Raw genomic sequence first — 26,539 nt, forward strand, 5'->3', positions numbered from 1 at the left:
GGTGAGTGGCCGGCTCCTGCTTTCGGCTCAGGTCATGGTGTCAGGGAAGTGAGACGAGCACCCCCGTCGGGCTCTGTGCTCAGTGCAGGGTCTGCTTGTCCCTCCGCTCTGCTCACCCCCTGCTCGCTCTCTCTGTCTCTCTCTCAGATAAATAAATAAATAAAATCTTAAAAAAAGGTCTTATTTTGCAAATCCATGCTCAGCCGAGGATTAAAGGGGCACAAACGCATAGTTGGCGGCGTTATTTAAAAAAGAAAAAAACTTGGGCGCCTGGGTGGCTCAGTGGGTTAAAGCCTCTGCCTTCGGCTCAAGTCATGGTCCCAGGGTCCTGGGATCGAGCCCCACATCAGGTTCTCTGCTCAGCAGGGAGCCTGCTTCCTCCTCTCTCTCTGCCTGCCTCTCTGCCTACTTGTGAGCTGTGTCTGTCAAATAAATAAATAAAAATATATTAAAAAAAAAAGAAATAAAAAAGAAAAAAACTTGACCTTTTAGGGGTCTTAGATTTACAGGGATGCCTGGGTGGCTCACTCTGACTCTTGATCTTGGTTTAAATCGTGGTCTCTGGGTTCAGAAGGTCGAGCCCCGCATTGGGCTCCAGGCGTAGCGGGCGCCCTGCTTCCCGCCCTCTGCCCCTCCCCCCACCCCCATGTGTCTAAATAAATAAAGGGAAGAAGTTTTAGAATTACAGAAGAGTTGCAAAAATATTACAGAAAGTTTCCATATATTCTGTATTTGGCTTGTTCTGTGATTCATGTCTTGCCTTAGAAGGGTTCCTCAGTTACGAGTAATAGACCCCCACTGATGTGTTCTCAGTAAGCAAAGTCCACAATTTGTTCCAATTTCCTCAGTTTTCCTCAGTGTCCCTTTTCCGTCCCAGGACCCTGTCCCAGGCTCCCACGTGACAGAGTCGTCACGTCTCCTTGGGCTGCTCTGGGCTGGGACTGTTTCTCAGACTTCCCTGGTTTTTGGTGCCCCTTGACGGTGGCGTGGGGGATGGGGCAGGGGTTTGGTAGGAAACCCCTCCCCTGGATTTGTCTGGGGCTTTTCTCTTCTCTTTTTTTTCATGGCGGGGGATGGGTTTGGGAAGAAAGACCCCTGAGTCAAGGCTCCTTCTCCTGACGCCATCTCGGGGGACGGCTTGTCACCCAGACGTTGCCTCGGTCCCCTGGCTGTGGTGAGCCGTCAGGTGTCTCCCCTGCTTGGTCATTCGCTCCCCATTTGCATGCCGTTCCCCCTCCCCAGGTACAGGAAGGACTCCCTTGACGTCCGTCGGACATCTGCACTGAAACTTTGTCTCGTCTCCCTATTTATTCATTTAGTCATTTATTTACATCTTCATGGACTCACGGACGCTCTATTTTATACCTCTGGCTTATAGTCCGACACCCCATGATGTATTCTGTCGCTCAAACCGTTCAGGCGCTGACCACGGCGAGCTCTTGGCTGATGGCCGTGTTTCCTCAACAGCTTTTTGCTGCCTTTAGTAGCCAAAATTCGTCGGAGACCCAACTCTGCAGGGTGCCTCCCGGAAAGCACTGCGTCTGTTCCAAAGGGAAACTGTGACCCTGCACGAGACCCTCTTTCTTTCTGGGTTTTGGCTTTCTGCCTCCAAAAGGAGGACAGAACAGCCTGACGTCCACGAGACGACCTGAAGGGAGCCCTCCGGCTCTCACGAGTTACGATCTCCCGGCCGACGAGCAGGTGCGTTCCGTCCCGGTGACTCCCCAGAACTAACCGAGTCTTGTTGCTGTTTGCTCCCTGTGTTCCCGTGGCGGATGTCTGTGCTCGGCGGGGTCTGCAGGCCACTCCCAGAAGAGACAGGGATGGACCCTCTTGGCAGCCCCACGGAAGACACGTCCTGTAAGTGTCCCCTTAAGCGTGCGGCAGTGGGCGCGCTATTTCCAGATCTCGCTCCGCCGGAGGCTGAGACTGTAGCCGGGTCAGAGGCCATGCCCGCCCGGCGGTGTGTCAGGGAAGGGGGTTGTTCTGCTCGGCGGCCTGGAGGGAAAACAGCCAGTGTGGGCCCAGTCACAAAGCTGGCACATGGTGTTGCTGTGTGTCCTTGAGCTGGTTGCTCAGACTCTCTGTGCCTCCGAGAGCTTATCTGTTAAATTCAGGTAGTGAGCTTCCTGCAGAAAGGGGCATGTAAGGATTTAATGACATGTCATGTATAAAGTGCCCTGGGGTTACCCAGCACATTCAGTCCTTGGAAGGCTCTGCTGCCCTAAGCACTCAGGAGGGCTCAGGGCTCTGAGGTTCCAGACCCCAGAATTCGGAGATAGGGGGTCCAGGGTAGTGAGAGGAGCTTCCCTGAACATGTGTTCTCCTCTGTGGCATCTGTTCAGAGTCTTGCTGGGGGCCCCCTTTTGCCTGCATCTCCCCCATGTGGCTCATCATGGCACCCAACTTTTCGGAGGAAAGACTGACTAGAGAGGGACAGCCACATCCCCAACATCACACAGCACTAAGAGCTAGGTCTGCCTATGAGCCAGAGACAGGGACCAGCTTGTCCCAGTTTTCTGGGGCACCCTAGAGGACCAGTCCTCCTTCTGACCTGAGCACCAGGCTCTGCCTGCTGTTGACACATCCCCAGATCTTGGGTTCATCCCCTTTCGACCCTGTCCCCTCCTTCTGTACAGTGAGGGTGCATCATAACAGACCCCCCTTCCTAGGTGTGGCTGGCTGAATAAGAGCCCCCAAAGATACCCAGATCCTAATCCTGGAATCTGCGGATGTGCCCTCACATGGCCAAAGGGACTTTGCCGATGAGATTTATTTACTACAGGAGATGGAGAGGACGTGCTGGTTAATTTTATGTGCCCACGTGGCCGGGTCACAGGACCCAGAGATGTGGTCAAGCATTATTCTAGATGTTCCCCCTGAGAGTCACTTTTTTCATGAGATTAACACATAGATGAGTGGATGCTGAGTAAAGCAGATTGCACTCCATAATGTGGGTGGGCTGCCTCTAATCAGTTGAGGGACGTTGAGAGGCGGAAGACTCAGGTGTGGTTCATCCCGGGACAAAATCCCTCTTCACTTGTGAATGTGTGACACCCAGCAGGTTCTCTGCTTCCTAAATACGATGATGGGACTGGTGGGGGATAAGTAGCCTCATTACAAAATACAAAAAGGAGAAATGGGAAGGAAGAAAACGATCGTCCGTCCCAGGGAGTCCGAAGCTTGGCAGGACATATTTTGTTAGTTTTGTTTTTTTTTTTTAAGTGCGAATTCTATTGGATTTTTAAGGCTGGAGAACAGCCCTCTTCGGCTCAGTGCTCTTTCCTGCAGGCCCGCCGGGGGCATCGTCACTGCCTAGCTTCCCTGCTGGGGGAGAGTGTTGTGTGGACACGACCAGGCTCCCTGTCACCGTGCTGTGACCTGCAGCCCTACCCGCTCCGGGAGCAGGAGCCTGTTTCCAGCTTAGGGCTGGAGAAATTGAAAGAAAAACTACAAGCGAGGAGCTCGTCCGTTTACTTACGGATCGCTGAACATGGGCTCTCCCACGGGCTCCTTTACTTTGTGCTCGCTGTCCACCAATGAAGCTGGGGGTGACTTCCCAAGGGCTCCGGGAGAGTAGACTCTTTCCCTCTAGCTGGCTTGGGGACTGCAGGTGGGGGGCTCTTTCCTCGAACAGAAGGTGACCTCCATCACCCCCGTGGGGCCAGCAGCTCGCTGTGGGATCCGCTCTAACCCCTGGGGGGCAGCCAGGTTGGAGAGGGACGTCATTTTTACAAGGAGACCGGAGTCCCAGCTAGGACTGTCCAGGAGAAAGCAGCTCACACCATGAGGCACCCCCATCCTGACCAGCTCCGGAGAGATCCGGAAGGACCTGCCCCCTCCGGGCCTCAGTTTGCTCACCTGATAAAGGGGGTAATAACAGAACTTGCCTCCCACGGGTCTTGCCAAGTTGCAACTTGAGAGCATTCGCAGAGGGCCTGGCCCACGTGGCGTGGTCCGTGTCGGTCATTTGAAGAGGTGACCATCACAGGGAGGTCACAAGTAGCACGGGGGGGCGGCGGGTGTTCTCTGCTGGCCGTATGCAGAGGCAACAGCGATCGCAGATACTGGCGGGTCCAGAGCCGGGACGGCTGCCCCGGGGGCTGGTCCGCGGCCATTCCTGTAACCCCGACCCGACTCCCCCCGCGCGAGTCCCATGCGGCAGACAGAGAGGCGACGTGTGTGCAGGGCGGCATGTTGCAGCCTTGAACCCTGCCTGCCCCAAAGGATGGCCTCTGACTTCTCGCCATTCCACACGATGGGGCAGAGCTCTCGCCAGGTCAGGAGACGGGGAGGCGGACAAAGAAAAGAAGCAACGCTGATTTCATCTCATTTTCCTGTTTTCCGAACAGCCCCTCCCAACACGTTGAACTTCAACGGAGCTCATCGGAAGCGGAAGACGCTGGTCGCCCCGGAGATCAACATCTCCCTGGACCAGAGCGAGGGCTCCCTGCTGTCCGACGACTTCCTGGACACCCCTGACGACCTGGACATCAACGTGGATGACATCGAGACCCCCGACGAGACTGACTCGCTGGAGTTTCTGGGGAACGGCAACGAGCTGGAGTGGGAAGGTGAGGCCCCGCTGCTCCCTCCATGCCCTCGGGCTCAGGTGGGCCGGGGCCTCCCACCGGGGCTCACCGAGCAGCCCTGAGAGCATCTGGTCCCTGCTGCGAGGCCACAAAATTTCTCTGGTGGACTTGCGGGGTTTTCGTGGCTTTTGCATGGTTCTCAAATGTGACCGAGTCCGAAGTGAAGGGTTTCCCACCGACGGCGCAGGTGTGTGGGGGAGAATTTGTGCAGTTTGTGCAGGAGCAGGTCCCGACGGGGTGGGGGGCAGGATATGGTGGGGGGGGTGGCGCCCGGCTGGCAGGAGACAGACGCTAGACAACACGTGCACCAGCTTGTTGCTGTTGGTTCCGGTGCTAAGAGGGAAGTAGGGTGAGGGGTTGGGACAGGGCGAGGGGTGCGGGGGTCTCACCCGAGGGGTGGTCCTGCCCCAGGGGTCATGGGGCCGTGTCTGGGAATGTGTGGGACTGTCACACCGGGGGTGCCCGGCATTGAGTGGGGGGGCCCAGGAGACCCGCTCAACACCCAGGATGCCCTGAGTTTTCTGCAGTGCCAAGAGAGAGAAGAATTAGTGTTACCAGTTTTTTTGTTTGTTTTTAAAAGATTTTATTTATGTATTTGATGGGGGGCGGGGCAGTGGGGAGAGAGAAAGCAGGAAGGAGGGGCGGAGGCAGAGGGAGAAGCAGGCTCCCCGCTAAGCAGGGAGCCCGATACAGGGCTCGATCCCAGGACCTTGGGATCGTGACCCGAGCTGAAGGCAGACGCTTCACTGACTGAGGCCCCCAGGCGCCCCTGGTGTTACCTCTTTAGATGTTTGCTGGAATTCGGCCACGAAGCCACCCGGCCCTGGGCTTCCCGGCGCTGGGGGTTTCCATCCCTGTTCCGATCTCCCTGCGTATTACAGGTGTTCAGAGGCTCTGAGTTCAAAAGCAACAGAGTGTTCTGCGAGGCCAGCAAAGGGGGAGCCCCAGAGGGCTTCCTGGAGGAGGCAGCATTTGGGCTGAGCCATGGAGGGAGAGTAGGAGGGGCAAACGGACAAGCAGGGCCTCCAGGCAGGGAGAAGCACATGGACCAGTGTCACGGCAGAAGAGGAGGGTCACGCGTCCACCGGGGACGGGTAGCAGGGGAGAGGGCTACCAGGCGGGAGGCTGGGACAAAAGGTCTGGACTCAGGCATCCCTTATGCTCACCCCGGCCTCCTTCCAGACGACACCCCCGTGGCTGCCGCCAAGAACATGCCCGGGGACAGCGCAGACCTGTTTGGGGACGGTGCAGCCGAGGACGGCAGTGCCGCCAATGGGCGCCTGTGGAGGACGGTGATCATCGGAGAACAAGAACACCGAATCGACCTGCACATGATCCGGCCCTACATGAGGGTAGTGACCCACGGAGGTGAGAGCGCAGCCCTCGGGCTCCTCCTGGCTCCCACCGCCAACTGCAGATCATCAGAGGCCCTCTGTGAACCTCAGTCTCTTCCTCTGAGCCGTAGGGATGTTAAGTCTCTGGGGCGGGGACGCGGGGCAGGCAGGGACAGGGTGGGCGCACTCAGGGCTTTGCTGGCTCCCCCAGCCGAGGTGCTGGGACTCAGAGCTGTACCCGCTGGGAAGGGGTCAGGCTGGCGAGGAGGTGGGGGCCTGGGCTAGAGCAGGGCCAGCTCAGAGCGCCGGCCATTCCCTGGCCGCCTCTCCCCAGGGTACTACGGCGAAGGTCTCAACGCCATCATCGTGTTTGCCGCCTGCTTCCTCCCGGACAGCAGCTCCCCCGACTACCACTACGTCATGGAGAACCTCTTCCTGTAAGTGGCCCCAACCCCGCTCCGGCCCACGCCCACGGTTCCCTCAGCGGCTCTAATGAGCCATCACCACCCCCAACCTCGGGGTCCAGCGCTTCCTACGGGAAGTCACCGTCCTCGCTCGGCAGGCCCTGGGGGGAGGGGCTGTGGCTGCTCAGGCTACAGGGGCAGCACCTGAGACCCAGGGAGGTTACGTCACCGGGCCAGGGACCCCCGGGTGAAATTGCAGGATGACAGACACCGACACCAGCCCAGGCCAGTCACAGAAGGGGCTCCGTGATCACGATCGCTCCTATGTGCATTCTTAGGAAGATTCCCTTCTTCCCCGGGGGGGCTGGGTGCCAGCTGGTTCAGAGGATGACCAGTCAGAGCAGGAAGAGGCCCCAGAAACCAGGGAGCCCACCCCCCACCCCACCCCACCCGGCTTACAGGTGGGGAAGTAGATGCTGAGCCAGAGGAAAGGATTTTTCTAAAATCGCTCAGGGAGGGTGGAGGCAGGGACAGGCCGAGACTGCTCACGTCTGTGCACTGGGCTGTCCAGTGGGGGGGGGGGTACCTGGGGCTGTGAGACACCCCCCCCCCCCACTGTCTGGATTTCTGGAGACACTGATGAGCTCATACCTGTAAAACACGTGGTGCCTAATAAGTGCTCCATAGGGTAGAGAGTGGTTCTATGCGCTATGGTTCTGCGCAGACACTGATGTTGGGGGCGGGGGCTAGGACGGCCACACCCACGCAAGCATGTGTCCCAGGGGTTGCGTCGCGGGGGCCGCGGTTCCTAACTCTGCCCCCGGCCCCCGGCCCCGTCTCTGCGCCCCCTCCCCCACCCCGTGAGCAGGTACGTCATCAGCAGCCTGGAGCTGCTGGTGGCCGAGGATTACATGATCGTCTACCTGAACGGCGCCACGCCCCGCCGCAGGATGCCGGGCATCGGCTGGCTCAAGAAGTGTTACCAGATGATCGACAGGAGGTGCGTGCGCGGCCGGGCTGCGGGGCGCCCCGGGGTCCCCTGGGAGGCGGCGCGGTCCTCACCCTGCCCACCCCCAGGACCACAGCGGGCGGTCAGAACCGGGGCGCCCCGGGAGACGGTTCGGGAACAGGAGGCGGCTCGGGGACTAGACGTCAGGGCGGCCGTCCACGGCCCGCTACCCCCCACCCCGAAAACCGAGCCTGAGGTCAGCGGGGAGCACCGGGGAGGCGGCACCTGCTAGCTCCGTCCTCCCCGAGGCCTTTCCTCTGCTCCCCAGATTGCGGAAAAACCTGAAGTCGCTCATCATCGTGCACCCGTCCTGGTTCATCCGCACGGTGCTGGCCGTCTCCCGCCCCTTCATCAGGTAACCGCTGCCCCCCACTGCCCGCCCCTCGGGTTGTGCGTGTCCCCTGTTGTCATCTGTGTCTGGCAGCTGCTCTGCGCCGACTATGTATTACTGCTTTTTTGTTTCAAGATTTTACTTATCAGAAAGCGAGAGAGGGAGAGCGCGCGGGCGCACAAGCAGGGGGAGCATCAGGCCGAGGGAAGGAGAGGCGGGCTCCCGGCTGTGCAGGAGGGTCCATCTGGACCCTGGGAATAGGACCTGAGGCTTAACCGCCTGAGCCGCCCAGGCGCCCCTGTACTGTTGCTGTAAACCGTTTCCAGTCCCACGTGTTGTTATTAAGGGAGGAACCCAGGAAGAACACTAGCAGGCAACCCTCCCGTAGTAAGTGCTGGAAACCTTTCCACGTTTACAACCGCGACCTGAGGGGCTGATGCTGTCGCGATCCCATGGCACATGGAACTGGGGCTCAGAAGGGTCACGGAACTCAGCCAGGGGCATGCTGCCAGGTCGCTAGCCCACCCCAGCCACGAGCCCCTCTCCATCCACTCCAGTGTCCGCGTGGGGACCCTGAGGACGCCAGGAGGGTCCGAGCCCCTCCCGACAATAATGTCATGAGCCGGGTGTGCTGGGGGCCCTCTAGAGCACCTCAGTTGTGACAGTTGCCTGCAAGGACTCGCAGAGCGCAGAGAAGCTGTTACCACGGAGGCGGGATGCTGATGGAAGTGGCCAAGGACAAAGGTGTCCCCTCCCGCAGGCGGGTAGCAAAAGCCCTCAATTGTCCCCGTGATGATAACAGAGGAAGAACCTTCCTCTTCAAGGTTTTCACCAGGGTTTAGCCCCCTGGGGATGGAGAAGCTAAGTGGCTGCTCTTAGCTTCTGTCTTCAGGTGGCCCAGAAGTCCCTCTGATGGGATGTGCCCAAGACACCCACTAAAGGTCACATCCTCAACGCCGACTATGGGGCAGGGCTCAAGGTGCAGGCACCCACCGCACTCTCAGCAGGGGGGCCATCCAAGTGCCTACAGGCCACCTCCCAGGAGCAGTGGGCAGGGCTTGAGTGCTCCAACCTACCAGTTAACCCTTTATTGAACCATGTAAAAGCCCCCCGATGTGCAGATCAAGTAAAACAAAATCCGTCGTGTGAAACACCCCAGTCGATCACATAAACCCGATGTTTAACTTAACATGATTCAAAGCATTGAATCGAATCGAGATCCTACAAGGAGCGCCCGGCTGGCATGAGTAGTAGAGCACGAGTCCAGCTCTCCATCTCAGGGTTGTGAGTTCGAGCCCCACCTGGGGCGTAGAGATTGCTTACGTAAATAAACCTAAAAAAAAAGAAAAAAGAAAAAGAAAAGAAAGACCCTTCACGTCCACATTCCCAGGCAGTGATGTGTGATGAGCTTGAGGGAAGGTCCAGCCTCAGAAAGCGTCACGCTTTCAGTGTGAACACTTTGCCAGGAGGTGACCTCAGCCGGTCTGTGTTTAAAGACCTGCCAGCACCTTCAAATACTCGTGCACTAGTAAAACCAGGTGAGTCATACACTCATCACGGGCCGCGTGTGTAGTGATGAACCCCCCTGGGGTAACGGGGGGCAGGCTCAGAGCCTAGCAGAAGACCACGCTGCTGTCCTGTCCCCTAACCGGGAACCCACACTTGCCTCGAAGGCAGGTAGCTCTCTCACTCGTGATCGCTTTCCCACCGCGGATTTGGGGGGACCGCATTTTGAGGTTTCACAGCAAAGGAAGGAAGAGAGAGAAAAGTGAGCTTCCCCATTTACAAGCCGAGGAAAGCGGAGACCATTCTGAGCCCCGGGCAGCCCTGCGGGTGTGTGATCAGAACGCTGGGGGTACCCCTCGCCCCGGGGAGGAGTTCTGCCTCCCGGGGGCCCCCCACCCCCGCCCGTGAGACAGGAGGCTGACCCCACAGGCCGACAGAGCCTTGTCACCACGGAGATTCGGACATCCGTGTCCAAGGACAGGCATGGTGGTGGGCGTCACCAGGTGGCGGCAGCCGGACTTTCCACCCGTATTCCTAGCCCGGGGCTTGGAGCAGCAGGCGCGGTCTCTGCACACCCTAAAACCCTTTCTAACAAATCAGCTCGGTCCACCCTCCGAGCCCGCCGGGCCGGATGTGCTCAGGCAGTGTGGACACGATTCTTGCCTGTCTGAGGCTCAGTCCCTGCCCACGGGCCCTTCTTGTGACAATAGGAGGGAGACCCTGGGCTCCAAAAATAACCGGGTTGGTTTCTCTCTTTTTTTTTTCCCCAAGATTTTATTTATTTATTTGACAGAGAGAGATCACAAGCAGGCAGAGAGGCAGGCAGAGAGAGAGGAGGAAGCAGGCTCCCTGCTAAGCAGAGAGCCCCATGCGGGGCTCAATCCCAAGATCCTGAGATCATGACCTGAGCTGAAGGCAGAGGCTTAACCCTCTGAGCCACCCAGGCACCCCTGGTTTCTCTTTTTATTAAAAAATGGTTTGAACCGCACGAAAGCAGTTGCCGCTGCTCACCCCACCGCACACGGCCTCGTGGTGACTCTCCGTGGGGAACGTCTGTTGCGCCTAATCAGTCACCAGCGGCCTTCTGCCGAGCTGCGGCTTGCTTTTCCCCTGATGGACACCGTGAACTGTGTAATTCATCACGTGTCTCCCTTCGCATCGGCCGCGGGAAAGCAGAGCCGAACGTTTATCCCATCCCTACAAATAGATAGGAAGCGCCGTAGCACACTTCGGTAGATGCTGGGCTCTGTCTTGCATTTGTTTTTATACTGTTACTCGATGACTTTATTTTCTGCAGGGCTGTATTCTCCAGGTCTTCTTAGAGAAATTGTTGGACCTTGAAAAAAAAAGCGTATTCTGCATTGTACCAAACTTGGGTTTAATTAAATCTTTAAAAAATAATAGTAACCGGGAGTTCAGAGCAGCAGCGGGCGACAAAGCTCGGCAGGGACCCTGCCCTTGACCCCGGGTGCTGCTCTGTCCACCCCACAAGGGCCGGGGGTAGAGGCTAGCCTGGGCAGGGGCAGAGGTTTGATGGAAGGTGCTCGGGCACCCCTGTCGGCCGGCGCTCCTTCCGGGCCTGGGCTGCAGACCTCGCCCTCCTCCTCCTCCCACCAGCGTCAAATTCATCAACAAGATCCAGTACGTGCACAGCCTGGAAGATCTGGAACAGCTCATCCCCATGGAACACGTGCAGATCCCGGAGTGCGTGCTACAGTGAGTGTCCCATCTGCCGTGTGAGCGTCCCCGCCCCCGTGTCCCACGCCCCCGCTCCCCCCGGGGTCCCGCGTCTCCCCTCTCGGACGCCCGGGAACCAGACATGAGTGGGAGCCGCAGAGCAGAGGGAAACACAGTGAAACACGCGCACGTGAGATGAGAGGCCACATGGTCCCTGGAGCCACGGCCCACCGCTTGTTTTACCAATAAAGTTTTATCGGCACGGCCACGCCCATCCATAGACGGATCTGCCGTGGCTGCTTCTGAGCTACGTCTGAATGAATAGTTGTGGCGGAAACTGGCCTACAAACTGGAAAATAGCTATTCTCCAGCCTTTTATAGGAAGACGGCCCTGCCGAGGGGGCATGTCGGCGAGGGTGCTGCTCTCTGACGGCGCCATGTAGTTGCTGGGGCTGAACCAGGCCAAAAAAATAAAAAATAAAAATCTGCTGAATTGTTTCTACCAGATGCTGGAATATGCCAGCAAGACAGATACTCCCTGCTCGGTGAGGGCGGGGGGCTGGAGGCTTGCCCAGCTGCTGCAGGAGACGGGACAAAGACCATCGGACTGTCCTCTGTGGCCAACTCTCTGCTCCGACGCCCGGCATGTAATTCAGACCTGAGATTGTTTCTCTGTTCCCGAGAGGAAAGGGAGTCCCTGGGCAGCGCGCCGAGCGGGGGAGGAGGACCGCGTCTGATGCATTTGTACGTTCTCTCTTCCAGGTATGAGGAGGAGAGGCTCAAGGCCAGGAGAGAGAGGTCTGTGCGGGGGGGGGGGGGGTTGGTGGCTGTGCCGGGGTGGGGTCAGGGCTGGGGCTGGGCCCAGAGTGAGGGGGCAGCTGGTGGCCTCAGCTCAATGGGGACCAATCACTCACACACACACACACACACACGGCCTTGTTGGGGGCTTTGAATCAGACCGGGGTTCCAATCCAGCCTCCCCCACTGGTTTCCCGGGTCAGTTTTCCTCCGCAGCATAACCATGACAGTGGTCTCAGGACCTCCGGGTGATTGCACCCCCACCCCCAGAGCAGGGCCGGGCCGGGATTCCGGGCAGCGTCTTACAACCCCGGGATCCAAGGTTCAGAGAGGGAAAGGCACCTGCCCAAGGCCACATAGCAAGTCTGGGAGAGGGTTGGGGCTCTCTGTCCTGGCTACGCCCTTGCCTGCCTCGGGGAAGCAGGTGGATAAGACAGAGTGTCCTGGTCCAGAGGGTCCTCGAAAGGCAAAGGAGAGGGACACCTCAGCGAGTAAGGAGAGCCGGCCCTGCGGCAGCGGGGTGAGTGAGGTGGGCAAACGAGCCCTGCCAGGAGGAGAGGCGTGGTGGCCTCCCACGGTGTCGTTTGGTAATGACAAGCTGTGGGCCACCCGGAGGGAGGCCAAGGGCAGGCCGGACACACCAGCCTGACCTTCTCCTTCTCTTCCCTCCCTCCCCTCCCCCTCCGCCTTCTATCCTGCCTCTCTCTTAGTGTTTCACTGTAGTAAAATACACACCACATGAAACTCCCCATCTCTGTCTCTCTCTGTCTCTGCCTCCCCGAGGGGGGCCCCCTGGCCTCCCACGCCTTAGCCAAGGAGGGAGCAGAGGCCAGCCCCGCAAGCCAGAGTCAGGGCACAGGACGACAGCGTCCGCGGGACGAGGGCACGAGGTGTCTGGGATGACGAGCTGGGATCAATGTTCAGGGTCTCTCCTCCGCGTCATGCCCCCACTTACACCCCCTTCCCCATGGCTGCCTCTGCCATCAGGAACCCCCGGGGATCTCCGCACCCTCGGGGCCTTCCACACCTGCCCTCAGGGGCCTCAGTGGGCCATGCCGGCTTGTCACCTTCACTGTCTCCCTCTGTCCCCAGCGCCAGGCCGCCGCCAGAGTTCGTCCTGCCCAGGTCCGAGGAGAAGCCAGAGGCAGCTTCGGCAGAGGACAGGTGAGTGTGCGGGTGACCACGGGCGAGGCTGCTGAGTGACCGCAGCACTATCGTGACGGGGACCGAGAGCGCGGTGGCAATGGCCGGCATGAGTGGGTGCTTGGAGTCGGGGTCCCTCTCCCGTCCACCCTGGGCCATCCCCGCAGGGACACACACAGAGGCCAGCAGTTCCACTGAAATGAACAGTCGGGGCGCTCGGCCGCCTCAGTCCCACACTGGGACTCTTGATCTCGGGGCTGTGAGTTCGAGCCTCATGTTAGGCGTAGAGAAAACTTAAAAAAAATAAATAAAATCTGGGGCGCCTGGGTGGCTCAGTGGATTAAGCCGCTGCCTTCGGCTCAGGTCATGATCTCAGGGTCCTGGGATCGAGCCCCACATCGGGGTCTCTGCTCGGCGAGGAGCCTGCTTCCTCCTCTCTCTCTGCCTGCCTCTCTGCCTACTTGTGACTTCTCTCTCTGTCAAATAAATAAATAAAATCTTTAAAAATAAATAAATAAATAAATAAATAAAATCTTTAAAAATAAATAAACTGGGCACCTGGGTGGCTCAGTGGGTTAAGCCTCTGCCTTCGGCTCAGGTCATGGTCTCAGGGTCCTGGGATCGAGCCCCACGTCGGGGTCTCTGCTCGGCGAGGAGCCTCCTTCCCCCTCTCTCTGCCTGCCTCTCTGCCTTCTTGTGATCTCTCTCTCTGTCAAGTAAATAAATAAAATCTTTTAAAAATAAATAAATAAGTAAACTAAGTAGCTAACTAACAGCTGGTAAGATTTAAACCCCCTCTCCCGGGGTTTTCTCCATTTTTTAAGTGCACATTCCGGGGACCTTTGGGGCACGGGCAAAGCTGTGCACCCGCACCCGTCTCTAGGTCCAGAATGTCCCGTCACTGCAGAGGACCCCACTCCCACTACGCTGTTGCTCCCATGCCTCCCTTTTCTTTTTTCACACCCAGCAAATGCCGCAGCAGGTCCTCTGGCACCTCGCCGTGGCGTGGGTGGGAAGCCCAGCCTGGCCCGGGGCCCTCTCCCCACCACCCAGCTCTGTCCCGGCCGGCATCTGGCCCTCCCCGTCCTGCTCTCGTGGGGCTCACGCCGGATGCCGAGGCTCCCAGATGGACAAATCGTGCTAAGACGTCTCTCTTCCGCAGGTTTGCTCCAGGCACAGAAGACCAGGAGACAAGGTGAGTGGGAAGCAGATCTTTCTTGGTGTCTGCTTGTCCAGATGTCCCAGCCGAGACGTCCCCACTGCGGGAGACTGTCCCCACGATTCAGTGGGGCCGAGGCCGCTGTACCGGGGAGCCGGAGAGGCGTCGGCTCCCGGGACTCCAGGGTCTCCGCTGCGGCAGGCAGCCTGTCCCTGCACACCTCCAGGGGGCGCCATCGCCATGAGGCCCCAGAGCTAAGCCACGTGGCGACCCTGACTGAGACCCCCGCCCGCAGCCAGGTCCCATAAAGCCTGGGCGACTTATTTTTAATTTTAATTTTAATTTTAAGTAGGCTCCAGTGAGCCCAATATGGAGCTTGAACCCCCAACCCTGAAACTGAGAGTCCTGTGCTCTACGGACTGAGCCAGCCGGGTGCCCCAAGCCCAGGTTTTCCTACTCAGCCAGGGGACACCGTTGGCCGGCGGCCTGTCCCAGGGTCCCCACCAGCTCCAGATGCCAGGAGACGCCTCTCTGTGGGTGAGGGGTCACGGAGACCACCCTGAGGTTCAGCTCTGCTGGATGGACCCACAGAATTCGGCGAAGCTGTAGTGCTTACAGTTGTGGTTGGGTGGGGGTTTTTAGAAAATTTTTTAAAGATTTTACTCATTTGAGAGAGAGAGAGAGAGCATGCGCACACAAGCAGGGGGAGCGGCCGGCAGAGGCAGAGGGAGAAGCAGGCTCCCCGCAGAGCAGGGAGCCCGATGCAGGGGCTCGATCCCAGGACCCTGGGATCTGACCTGAGCCGAGGGCAGACGCTTCACCGACTGAGCCCCCCAGGCGCCCCACAGTTGCGGTTTAATGCAGTGGAGCGAGCATCAGCAGTGAGCGAAGGTGCGTGACACCGGGGCCCGGAGACACCAGGGGTGAACGTCCAGCTGTCGCCTGCCAGGGACTTACCAGACAGCCCCCGGTTCTCCCAGCCACCTGCGGCGATATGCAGGACATGTTTCCAATCAGACTCCCCTGCGTCTTGGTGTCCAGGGCATTTGTGGGGGCAGTCCCTTAGGCATGGCTAATCCCCCCCCCAGAGGTCGGGCTGATCCCACCCCCTAAATCACATTGTCAGCACAGATTCTCACATGACCCAAGGTCCCCAGGTAAACAGAGACCCTCTCGCCCACTGGGCACTCCAAGGACTGGGTTACCTCCCGGGATCTGGGACTCGGCCGGCTACCCCTTCCTTTGGAATGTGCAGTGTTAAGGGCTAATCCTCGACCACACCCTCTCCCCCAAATCTGGGACATGGCCCAACCGTCCGCCTTAATACCCCCCACTCGGGCCGGGAAGCCCCAAGCGGAGAGAGAAACATGGAACATGGTCTTTGACCAGCACCGCCCTGGGCACGCTGAGTGGAAACACGTTCTCAGTGCATCCCCGAGACCGTCTCAAGCCCTGTCCTCTGGGGGGGTTTCCGCCCACACGGAACAGGCAAGGAACACACGGAAGTCACGCACCATGAGCGAAAGCCAGCGGATACAGCAAATGGCAGAGTCAGGCCCTGCTGGGAAGCCTCAGGAAGGGATGGTGAACTAAGGATGTGTAAATGTATTAAAGACAGGAGCACCAGGGTGGCCCGGTCGGGGAAGTGTCCGACTCTTGATCTCGGCTCGGGTCATGATCTTGGGGTCATGAAATCGAGCCCCACATCGGGCTCCTTGCTTGGCACAGGGTCTTCGTGTCCCTCTCCTTCCCCCTCTGCCGCTCCCCTCCCCCCTTCTCTGTCTACAAATGAATAAATAAAATCTTCAAACATAAAATAAAGACACAGAAGAAGAAACTGTAGGAAACAACGGATGGATGGACAGACGGACAGATGGTAGGTACGCAGATGGCGGATGGAGGTTTGAAGGACAAAGGGCTGCTTTGAAACTTCCTCCCGGTCTGACCCGAGGCGCCGGCCCCAGGCCCGTTCTGCTCCGGCGCAGAGAGAGCGGTCCCCGTGGGAACCACGGCTGGAAGGCGGGGGGCAGACAGCAGTACCGCTCTTTGTGCCGAGGACCCCCAAAGCCGGATTCCATCGTGCTCTCAGATTCCACACACGGCCGCCGCTTTAAAAGCGATAATAATGACCTGATCTGTGTTTATCCCTCTCTAGCCTGTCCTGAGGTGATAAGAACACAGAGAAGGACAAGAAAGAAGATTCCAGATGCCAAGAAACCTCTGTCAGACGCCCTCCCGCCCTGGACCTCATCCCCGCCTCGTCCTACGTCCCCGTCTTGGGAGGATGTCCATCTCCTCCACCCATCTCTGAAACCCAGCATCCTTTTTAGCTGCTTGAAAGTTTTTTTTTTAAACGACGCAGTATTCGTGTGTTCCAGAAAAGGACTTGGCTCTCAGCCCTCCGCCCTTCCACGCTCCTGAGCTCCCAGCCAAGGGCAGGCAGCTCAGGGCGCGGCCCAGGTGTCCCGGACGGCTTCGGAGTCCCCTCCCACTGCACACAGTCCCGACTCGAGACCCTTCTCTTGCTTGGCAGCGGGCCCACGTTGGAGCCACGGACGCCCACCAGCTCCCTGGCCGGATCTGGACTCGTTCTTGTGCCTTTTCTCCTAGAACAGCCCCTGCCACTCTGGCATCAGGCTTGGAAGCTCCGCCCCCAGCCGTGCCCCCGGGACCTCCCGTGGTTCAGCCTCATGGGTTTTCATCTGACCGGCTTCCCCCCCCCCCCCCCCGTCTCGTACAGCACTCCCCTTCTTTGGGAGCATCGGCGGCGCCCGCAGCAGCAGGGAGCTGCCAGTAATTACCGCCCCTCCCTTTCTAGAACATTCTCAAGCCCGTCTAACATGGATGCCACACCCCAGGGCAGTCCTGGCCAATACCTCCTACTGAGGGAGTGGTGTCTCCACTTGCCTGATCCCCCCCCCCCCCCCAGTACAGGGTTGGGATGCATCCCTCAGGCTCCCGCCAAGGGCAGTGGGCTCTGAACTGCAGGAAGGAAGATACAGGGTATGACAGGTTTGGGGAGTCGGAAGTGCACTTGGGAAAGGAAGTCCCTGTGGCCTGGACGCCATGGGGACCCGTATCAAAGGAGGACAATTCACCTTGGACAAAAGACAGACTTTTCTGACACAGCCCAAACACCGGTCAGGCGGCTGTTAGAGGTAGTGAGTTCCCCATCCGTGGAGGCATTTAAGAGGAGACTGGGAAGTGCTTGCAAACTGTGGTCCTCTGCAGTCCCCTCCGATCTTTGAGTCTCTATTTACATAAATCTCAGCGATAGTCGATGGGGCACCTTCTCCAGGCCCCTCCTGGCTCTGCAGCCGGCTTCTTAGCGGTCAAGATTAATTGTGCTGAGTGTGAGGTTCTCCGCCTCAGGGGCCAAGTCAAATGCTTCTCGACCTAGGACACCGGGGTTTGGGGGTTATTCCAAGGGCAGGAGGGAGCCAGTGGCATTTGGTGCTGAGGGAAAGCAATGCCCAGCGTTTCGCTGCGCGGGAGAGGGTCCTGCCCTGCGCGTCCAGGAACTGACCCACCGCGAACCCCGGGGGACACTGGGGAACTCCTCCCGTGTCTGAAAATGCCGAGTTTCTGGGCGAGATTAGGTCTGCATCTTCTGGGTCACAGACCTGCCTGCAGGAAGGCGGGGATGCTGGGGGCCTGAGTGGGGGTGGGGGGATTAAATGCGTGTTTCTGCCATGTTTCCCGACCGGAGGACAGGACCGTGTTCCAGGCCCAGGGCTGTTACCTGCAGCCCGAGGCAGCAGAGGCTGCCGGGGGGGCCTCTCCAGGCTGCCCTCCGAGAGGCCCCCCCCATCGGCCGTCTGCCTGGGGCCCGGCCCAGACCCAGGCCTGGTGCTGTCCCTCCCCAGATCAACACGTGCACCCCAAAGCTGGAGCCTGGCTGCACGCTAAGAGACAGGAACTGAGGCGTCCCACCCCGTGCCGCGGTGACCGAACACCCAGGGAGGCGATGGAAGGACAGGAAGCGGCAGACCCCAGCCCCCGACCCCCACCCCAGAGGAGCCTGCGGCCGTGCACGAAACCACTCCGGGCCCAGCGTGGCTCGCCCGCCGCCCCTCCGGACCACCAGCAGCCACAGACAATGGACAAGTGGGACCCAGGACCCCAGCTCGGCCGCAGCAGCCCCTCCGGGATCAAGAAAGACCCTGGGGTCGGGGGGACTGTCCCCAGGCTGGAGAAGTCCCAGCACACAGCTCCAGGCAGACGGGGCCGCCTGCTGCCCGCGTGTCGGAAGTGGCTTTGCAAACGGCGGTTGTCTCCGGGGCGGTCATGGTCAAAACGCCAGCCCACCCCGGACCTCGTCGGATAAAGGGACGCCGGGTTTTCCTCCCGGGACACATGGGATGCGTCCTAAGTCGTAGGTCACACGCCCGTAACGATGGCCAGTTTTGTGGTTTTTAGAAACGATCCGTTATGATTACTGTCGTGATGTTCAAACGTCATCTCCATGAGCTTCGGGGATTTTTATGTGGAAATAAAGAGGGGATAACTGAGAAGGGGGGGGGTTCGTGTCATCGGTCCGCTTCCCTGAGTTGTGGCGCTGGCCTTGGCTGGGAGCAGACCAACCGGCCTGAACTCCCACCTGGCGACCTTGGGCGGGTGGCCTCAGGTGACCGTGGGCGACCAGCCGGTGCCTTGGGTGACCTCCCAGTCCTCCCTGGAATCAAACCTAGTCAGCAGGTAGTGGTAGTAATAATTTAAGGACCCGTCTGTGTTACTACCACTGTGACTGGACGAGAAGACTGTCCACACTCGCACCAACACTTCCCACACCAGGCTGGGGGGGAGGGGTCCCCACGAGCCACTCTCCAGTAGAGTCACGTGGACCTCACAAGGGAAGGGCTCGGCCCCCGCCTCAGGTGCCAGTCCCCTGGAGCGGGCCCCCAGGTCCCCCTGCGCTTCTGTCCCAAGTGGCCAAAACTCAGGAGTTCCCTCAACCTTCCCCCAGCAGCTCGCAGAACTCTAGAAGGTTTCTGTGCTCTTTACCTGACCATGGGATCTGACCCAGGAACAGTCAGCCAAGAGATGGGGGCGGGGGGGAGGGGGGAGGGAGGCCGGGCGTGTGCCAGGGGCTTGTTCCCGCCAACAACCAGAGGCGTCCTCTCCCAGGCGCGACTGGTTAACCGCTGACCATGCGGCCGTAGCTTTCCAAGGTCCCCCCACTTGCAGAAACGCAGGGGTGGGTAAAGGGCCCGTCACAAACAGCAAAAAAGACGCCGCCTTCCCCTCGAGCACTCTGATTCAGGAACTGAGGACAATTGTCCTACCTCAGCTCACCTAGGAAGTCCCAAGGGCTTAGGAGCTGTGTGGCGGGAGCTGGGATGGAGATGAACCTCCGTTCGTCTGCCCGTTCTGAGGGTCCCACAGGGTCCCGGTCTGCCCTGCGGCTCCCAGCCTGGCAGGGGCGGGGGGAGCTTGACCCAGGGAACCGGGGTCTCCCTGGAGACCGGGACGAGGGGCCAGGCCCTTCCCTGGAAAGAGGGGTCCTCTCTGATCGGAGACCCGATGGGGAAGCAGCAGCCAGCGCGGCCAGCGGATGGGTGGAGAGCGTCCCCAGCAGAGGGCCCGGCCCGGGGAAAGGCGTGGGGGCCCGGTCAGTGGTGCTGGTGTTACTGGGACCCGGAGCTCGGTGCGGACCTGGTCGCTCTCCCTCTCTTCTAAATTCACCAACGGTGGCATTGAGAACTTTCACGACATTGCACAACCATCTCTATTACCTAGTTCCAGAACATTCTATCTCCACCAAAAGGAAACCCTGTCCCCAGGAGCAGTCACCCCCCCAGACCCCGGCACTCACTAACCTATTTTCTGTGGATTTGCCTGTTCTGGACGTTGCACATAAAGGAATCGAACACTTGACCTGTGGGCTTGTCTGGGGACAGACGGGTCCCACGGTGTGCCAGGCGAGTGGACACCAGGCCTCCAGGAGGCACCCTGTCTGGGCATGTTGCTGTCACCTGTGCTCTGGGCTTCGTGCCCCACAAGGAGGCTCCCAGGACGTTCTTGCCGCTGGAATGGGGTCAGAGGCTGCACCCCGGAACCAGCGTCCCTGCCCGGCTACCCGCCAGGCACCCGAGGGAGCTCGGGGGTCCCGGGCAGCCACGCTGGCAGTCAAGGAAGCAGAGGCCCAGAAGGGGCTGGAGGTGGGAGGACACAGGTGGGGTCCCCCGTTCACGCTGTCCCTGGCAGCTGCCTTCCAAGTGGCGGTCACAGCACCAGCGACCTCTCCCAAGCTCTGCTTCGGGTCAGTCCCGGCTGGAGCCATGGGGGAGTCCTTTACGACTAGCTGACCCGGTGGCAGGCTCTCTGTGTCCCTCGGCTGTCTTGGCCACTGTGGTCCTGCCGGCGGAATCAGGGCAGGGAGGTCGTGGAAGTCATGGGGACACACAGGCCACCACAGTGGGGGAGACCTTAGTGTCGCATGGGGGGACACGCATGGTGGGGGTGGCAGGGAGGTTCTGGCTGAACTGCCTTGGCAGGATTCGTGTTAAAATCGGGCTCCTGGGGCGGAGCTCCAGGGTGAGACCCGTCGGAAAGGAGCTCGGAGGAGACGGCCTTTGTCCGGGGCGGTGGGGAGGACTTGTCACCGACCGCGTGTGGGGCCCGCCAGAGAGTATAAAGTCCAGGAGACCCACCCCCTGCTCAGGTCCTTAACTTAAAATCCTGTCCGTGGCCTGCGGGGATGGGGGCACGCACCTCTCTGGGAGTCCTGGCTCGGCCTCCAGGGGCCGCCTCGTGAGCCAGGAAGGGACGGGATCCCGGAGCTGGGGAGCGGCGGCTGTGAAGGCCTCTGGAGATTACGGTCAGGGGCCCCGTCTTCGCGTTCTAACAGCTTCCACTCACTCGTGGCCTTGGTTTCCCCGTGTCTTCCACCGAGTGGCTCGATTCAACGACCTCCCATCATTCCTTTTTCTCTAATTCCTTCCCTACCATTTAGGGGGCCCCTGTCTTTTGTGGGCCCTGCCTTATTGGGGAGGGGGACACAGCGGAGAACAAGACACACCTGGCACCCCCTGTGTAGAGGGAGGGGGTGAAGGAAGAAGAAAGACTTCCTGGAGGAGGGGACGTCCAAGCTGACACACAGTGGTTTAGGCAAAGTAGGCCACAGGGAGGAGACTTGGATAAGACCGAGGGGTTCTGGAAGCTCCTTCTGCCCATGGGTCCTGTCCCTGTGCTGCAATCAGAACTTTTTTGCACTGGGGAAGAAAAAAAAAAAAGACGAAGGGTTCAAGGAAGCAAATATAGCGCATGCAAAGGTCCTGGGGCAGCAGCTCTGGCAGCAGAGGGGATGAGAAATGATGAGTAGGGGCAGGGCATCCTCCCCTTCTCTGTCTCTCCCCAACTCCCTTCACAAAACCTCACAGAGGAGGGGGCTCAAACCCAAAGAGAGCCTCCCTCCCGAGGGTTGGGGCCATCTGACTCCCGCCATGAAGATGAGGACAGCAAGGCTCAGAGAGTCAAAGGTGGGGCCGAACTCCCCAGCTGGTCAGTGGCAGGATCCTTAACCAGCGGTTCGCTAAGCCTGTCGGGGATTCCCTGGGGCAGGAGGCAAGGGTGGTCCCTGAGACCCTATCAGGTCGTCCTCAAGGTCAAAATCATGAGGACACAAGAGAAGAACTCACCTTCCGAAATCCCCACGACCCTCCTGCTGTCGGCACAGGTCCTGTCTCTGATCAAACCGGAAAGATTCTCTGCTTTTTTCTGCAACGGAGGTGAAATTTACCTAACACACAGCTGACCGTGTGAAAGCGTGCGATTCGGTGGCGTTCAGGGCCTTCCCAACGCTGTGCGGCCACCACCTCTGTCCAGGTCCCCAACTTCCTCGCCAGCCCACGAAGCAGCCCCATCCCCCATCGACTGTCATCTCCCCCTTTCCCTCCAGCCCCGGCCCCCACGTGCCCCCTTCCCGTCCGTGGACAGACTTGGTCTGGGCATGTCACACGCAGGGACTCACACCGCGTGTGGCCTTCTGTGTCTGGGTCCCCCCCTGAGCGTCATGGGCTCGCGGTCCGTCCCTGGGGCCGTGCGTGGGGGCGCCTCGCCCCTGTTCCCGGCCGGGTGACCTGCCCGAGCGTGAGGGACACAGCGTGTGGATCCGTTCATCAGCTGACCGGATTCGGGGCGTGTCCATCGGTCACAACTATGCCTCCTGCCTTGCACACTCAGGTCCAAGCTCCTGTAGGAACGTCGGACCCCCTTTCTCTTGCGCAGACAGTGGAGACACGGAATCCTGGGCCACGTGGGAATCCTCAGCTCGGTGCTCCGAGGAGCAGCCAGACCGCCCCCACGGCGGCTGCCGCACCGTCCGCTCCCACTGGCCGCACACCAGGCTTTCTGTCCGTCCCCGTCCTCGCCGGCCCTTGCTACCGTCTGTCCTGACACCAGCCGTCCTCGTGGGTGTGGATGTTGAGCCGCGATTCCCTCAGGACCAGGGAGGGGAGCATCTTTGCTCGGACGTCTTCTGCGGAGAAGGGTCCGGTCCCGTCCCTCACCCATTTTGACTGGGTCCTGTCTTTCTGTCGCTGCGCTGCGAGAGCCCTTTCTGCCCTCGGGTCACTCAGCCCTTCGCTGATCTGTGAACTGCAAATATGTCCCCATTCTCTTCCTCGTGTTCGATGCCTACGCGTCCCGCTCCGAGTAGCGCCCGCAGCCCAGGGTGCCCGATCGGTGGGGTCCTCTTTCCCCGTGGTGGCGCTGTCCCTGACCTCGTCCATGTCCCCCGGGCTTTGCTCCCAGCACCACCCTTGGGCGATGTGGGTGTCATTCATCCCGGCCCATCTCCCTCCCCGCCGCCCCAGGTCCCTTCAACCCCTGCAAGGGCCACCTATGTACCCGGACCATAAACGGGAGTTGGAGCCCAGCGGCGTGGAAGCAGGTCAGCCCCTGATGTACGCGGGCCAGCGCCTCCCCATCTGGGAGACCTGGAAGTCCCTCCTGAAGTCCCACTGCCCGTGCCTCTTGCTGGTACCCCGGAGGCCATGCCGGTCCAGTGGTGTGACTCGCAGGTCGGCTTCCTTCGGACTCAGCAGGCTGCCCACCTCCCCAGGCAGGGCCCACCTGCTTCCTGACAGCCCCCCAGGGCCCCCCGGGTTCGGTGTATCCGAATGGCAGGAGGTCCCGTGAGGGGTGTTTCCACTGAGTCCCGGAAGTCACTCAGGCCTTGCTCCTGAACCCCTCCTAGTGGGGCTCGGGAGCAGAACCCAGTCCTGTTTTCTTAACCAGGGGGTCCAGCCTGCGGTGTTGGAGGCTTGGGCAGTCACCATCTCCACTGGTTGGACCCGTGCTGTTGTGACCCGAGGGGCTGGGTGGGGGCCTTTGGGGCCTCAGTTTCCCCAGAGAGGAAATTTCTTGTGAGCTTTCAAAGACACTGCAACATGGCCCAGAGCGGGGGCTGGGGAGTCGGCCAAGTCTGTGTGTGCCCCTGGCTCTCGGCCGCGCCCCCGGCGCCTGCCCTGTGGTCGGAACACAGCTCTATCACAAGGTGGCTGGGAAGCTTTTGTGGCCCAGGAGCCACGTCTCCCTGAGCCTCCCCAAACCCTGGAGGGACAAGTTCACATTTGCACCCATCTCACAGCTGGGGAGACTGAGGCTCACAAACCATCAGTGCCTTGGCAGAGCTGGAGTTTGAACCGGGCCCTCCCCAGAGCCATTCTCTTCGCCTGTGGGAGCCTGGAAGGCTCCGCGGACACTGGAGCCGGGGGGAGGAGGCATGTGGGGACAGAGGCCCCCCTTGACCTGAGGGCGATGCCCATGGCCGGCTGTGGACCCCAAACCACTCACCCCTCTCAATCCAGAAGGGCGGGAAAAACCCGCCGTGGGTTAGACGAAGCGAGCCAGCTTATGGAAAGGCTCATCCCTGGAAGGGAAGGAGGCTCATGGGTGCTGGGGGCTGGGGAAGGGGGCATTGACGGCTGATGGGGATGGGGTTTCTTTTTGGGGTGACAGAATGTTCTAGAACTCAGAACTTGTGGCGGCAAGGCCGTGGGGATGCACCAAATGCCAGGGAATTGTTCACTTAAAAACGTCTAATTTTATGTGACTTTCCCCTGGGAAACCGCTCACTTCTTCCGTCCCAGACTGGCAGGCACTTGGCCGCCGCCGCCCCTTCTAAACACAGCCTTCCTGCCCCCAGAACTCATGCAACTTAGCCAAATTCCCGCTGCCCTTCTTCGTCCTGGGGCCCCCAGACCCATCGCAGAGCCGGACACAGACGAGGAGGAGCTAAGTGGACGGACGGGTGGACAGACGGAGGGCGGCGGGGCTGGGAGGACCCCATGCACTTGGCCTTGTGGCCACCCTCACCCCTGACACAAAGACGCCATCCACGTAGGGTGACTGACCTTCCCAACTTGTCGGGACATTCCTGCTCTCAGCACCAGAAGTCCTGCGTCCCCAGAAACCTTTGAGAACCAGGCACCCAGGGAGGGGCTGTGCTGGGTCACCGTATGCCCAGCCCCCTCCCCGGGGCCACAGACAAGAGGCAGGAAGGGCTGTGGGTCAGGGTCAGGAGGAACCGGACCCCGAGCCCACTGGCCACGCACGCGCTGTGAGCCTAACAGCTCGGGACCCTGTAAACTTGGACGCTCGAGTGGAATTTGAATCTGTAAAGTCCTCACATCAAACAGACAAAATCAAGACCTTTCAAAAGACACTCATATGAACTCCACTGTGTCCCCCCGAATTCATATGCTGAAACCCCGACATCCCAGGAGCTCAGAATGTGACCGTACTTGGAGGGGGTTAAATTAAAGTGAAGCCAGGGGGGCGGCGGGGAGGAGGGGACGGCTGGCTTCGTCGGAGGAGCGAGCAACTCTGGATCCCAGGGTGGTGAGTTCAAGCCCCACAGTGCGGGGTAGGGATGCCTTAAAAATAAAATCCTTAAAAAATAAATGAGCTCACGAGGGTGGGTGGGCCCCGAGCCCACGTGCCGTGTGTCCTTGCAGGGGAGGCACTCAGCACGGGAGCACGCACGGGGAGGACACGGGGAGGAGACGGCCGAGCGGCGTCCTCGAAGGAAGCAGACCTGCAAACCCAGGGACAGGAAGTGGGTTCCTGGGTGCCGGGGGCTGGGGACGGGCCTGCTTTTTCCGGAGGAATAAAATGGACAACGCTGAGAGTTGTCCCACCCCGTGAATATACCCCAAAAAAAATTTGGGGGGGGGGCCGCCTGGATGGCTCAGTCGTTCAGCGTCTGCCTTTGGCTCAGGCCATGATCCCAGGGTCCTGGGATCGAGTCCCGCATCGGGCTCCCTGCTCCGTGGGGAGTCTGCTTCTCCCTCCGACCTTCTCCCCTCTCATGCTCTCTCTCTCTCTCTTTCAAATAAATAAATAAAATCTTTAAGAAAATAAACTAAAAAAGAGAGAAAGTTCTGGAGACAGGTGGTGCGGGAGGCTGGACGGCGGTGGGAGCGCGCTGATGTCCCTGGGCTGTGCACGTGGAGACGGTTCAAGGGGTACGTCTCGTATCGTGTGTGTCTCACCACAGCTAAAAACGATGGCAACAGGGGCGCCTGGGTGGCTCAGTGGGTTAAAGCCGCTGCCTTCGGCTCAGGTCATGATCTCAGGGTCCTGGGATCGAGCCCCGCATCGGGCTCTCTGCTCAGCGGGGAGCCTGCTTCCTCCTCTCTCTCTGCCTGCCTCTCTGCCTGCTTGTGATCTCTGTCTGTCAAATAAATAAATAAAATCTTTAAAAAAAATAAAATAAAAATAAAAACGATGGCAACAGTAGCAACGAGGTGACCTCCTCATCCCAGTTTGCCCAGAACTTCCCTGGTTTCAGGGCTGCAAGTTCCCTGTCCTGGCAGACTTGGCCAGTCAGTCACCTCGATCGAGGGCCAGGACCTCAGTGGGTCCGATTATCCTGTGACCCATCTCGCCAGGGCTCAGAGAGGGAGATCGCACCGCCCCGATCGCCCAGCAGAACCGAGATACGGACTCCAGTCTGTCCAACGCCGACCCCACGGCCCTTTCCGGCACAGACGGTGGGGTCAGGATGCTCCCCCCATCTGGCCATCTGGCCTTCTGCGCTTCCCCGGGAAGGGTTTTCTCTTCCCTCTGAAACCAGCACGGCCCCGGCTAGGCGAATCTGGGCAGGGTGCTGACGTCCGTCCGACGAGCCCCGACCTGTCCTGCAGCACCTGCCTTCCCCGGACAGACCCTCAGACAAACCAGCCGCTCCCCTCCCGTGCCCACCAGGCACCCCTCAGGTGCAGGCCTCAGTCGGTGCCCAGGGCTCTCCCTGCCGAGGCCCAGGACGGGACACCCTGAGCTGGGGCAGCCCAGAGCGGGCACGTGCGGCTCGGAATCCAGCTGCCTCGGCCACCTGCTGGTGAGCTGTGCCCAGGCAGGTGATGTGCGGTCCCTGTGCCTCACTGTCCTCCCCTGTGAGCTCAGGGGGGTCTCATGTGGCCCTGCTGCAGAGCCCCAGCCCTGCCCGCCTTGGGGACACTATTGTCCCCAAGCAGACCCCTGCCCAGCATTCAAGAGGGCACGTCACTCTCTACACCACCCCCTCCAATAGGTACAGCATATCCCTCTCTTGCAGAAGGGGAAACTGAGGCCGGGGCAG

General features: G+C 59.8%; 1 protein-coding gene across 1 annotated transcript in view; it reads left to right on the plus strand.

Annotated features, from left to right (window-relative positions):
- The window catches only part of ATCAY (ATCAY kinesin light chain interacting caytaxin), a 29,854-nt gene extending 11,387 nt beyond the window's left edge, over positions 1-18,467 (plus strand). The window contains exons 3-13 of the mRNA XM_045989779.1: positions 1,802-1,860; positions 4,353-4,574; positions 5,775-5,960; positions 6,261-6,363; positions 7,199-7,330; positions 7,608-7,694; positions 10,794-10,892; positions 11,616-11,651; positions 12,744-12,815; positions 13,957-13,989; positions 16,109-18,467. Coding sequence (XP_045845735.1) covers positions 1,802-1,860; positions 4,353-4,574; positions 5,775-5,960; positions 6,261-6,363; positions 7,199-7,330; positions 7,608-7,694; positions 10,794-10,892; positions 11,616-11,651; positions 12,744-12,815; positions 13,957-13,989; positions 16,109-16,118 — 1,039 coding nt within the window. The 3' untranslated portion in view covers positions 16,119-18,467. The remainder of the gene's footprint in view (positions 1-1,801; positions 1,861-4,352; positions 4,575-5,774; positions 5,961-6,260; positions 6,364-7,198; positions 7,331-7,607; positions 7,695-10,793; positions 10,893-11,615; positions 11,652-12,743; positions 12,816-13,956; positions 13,990-16,108) is intronic.
- Positions 18,468-26,539: the final 8,072 nt, after the last annotated feature.

The sequence above is a fragment of the Meles meles genome, chromosome 20, assembly GCF_922984935.1.
Source record: "Meles meles chromosome 20, mMelMel3.1 paternal haplotype, whole genome shotgun sequence".
NCBI classification, from domain to species: domain Eukaryota; kingdom Metazoa; phylum Chordata; class Mammalia; order Carnivora; family Mustelidae; genus Meles; species Meles meles.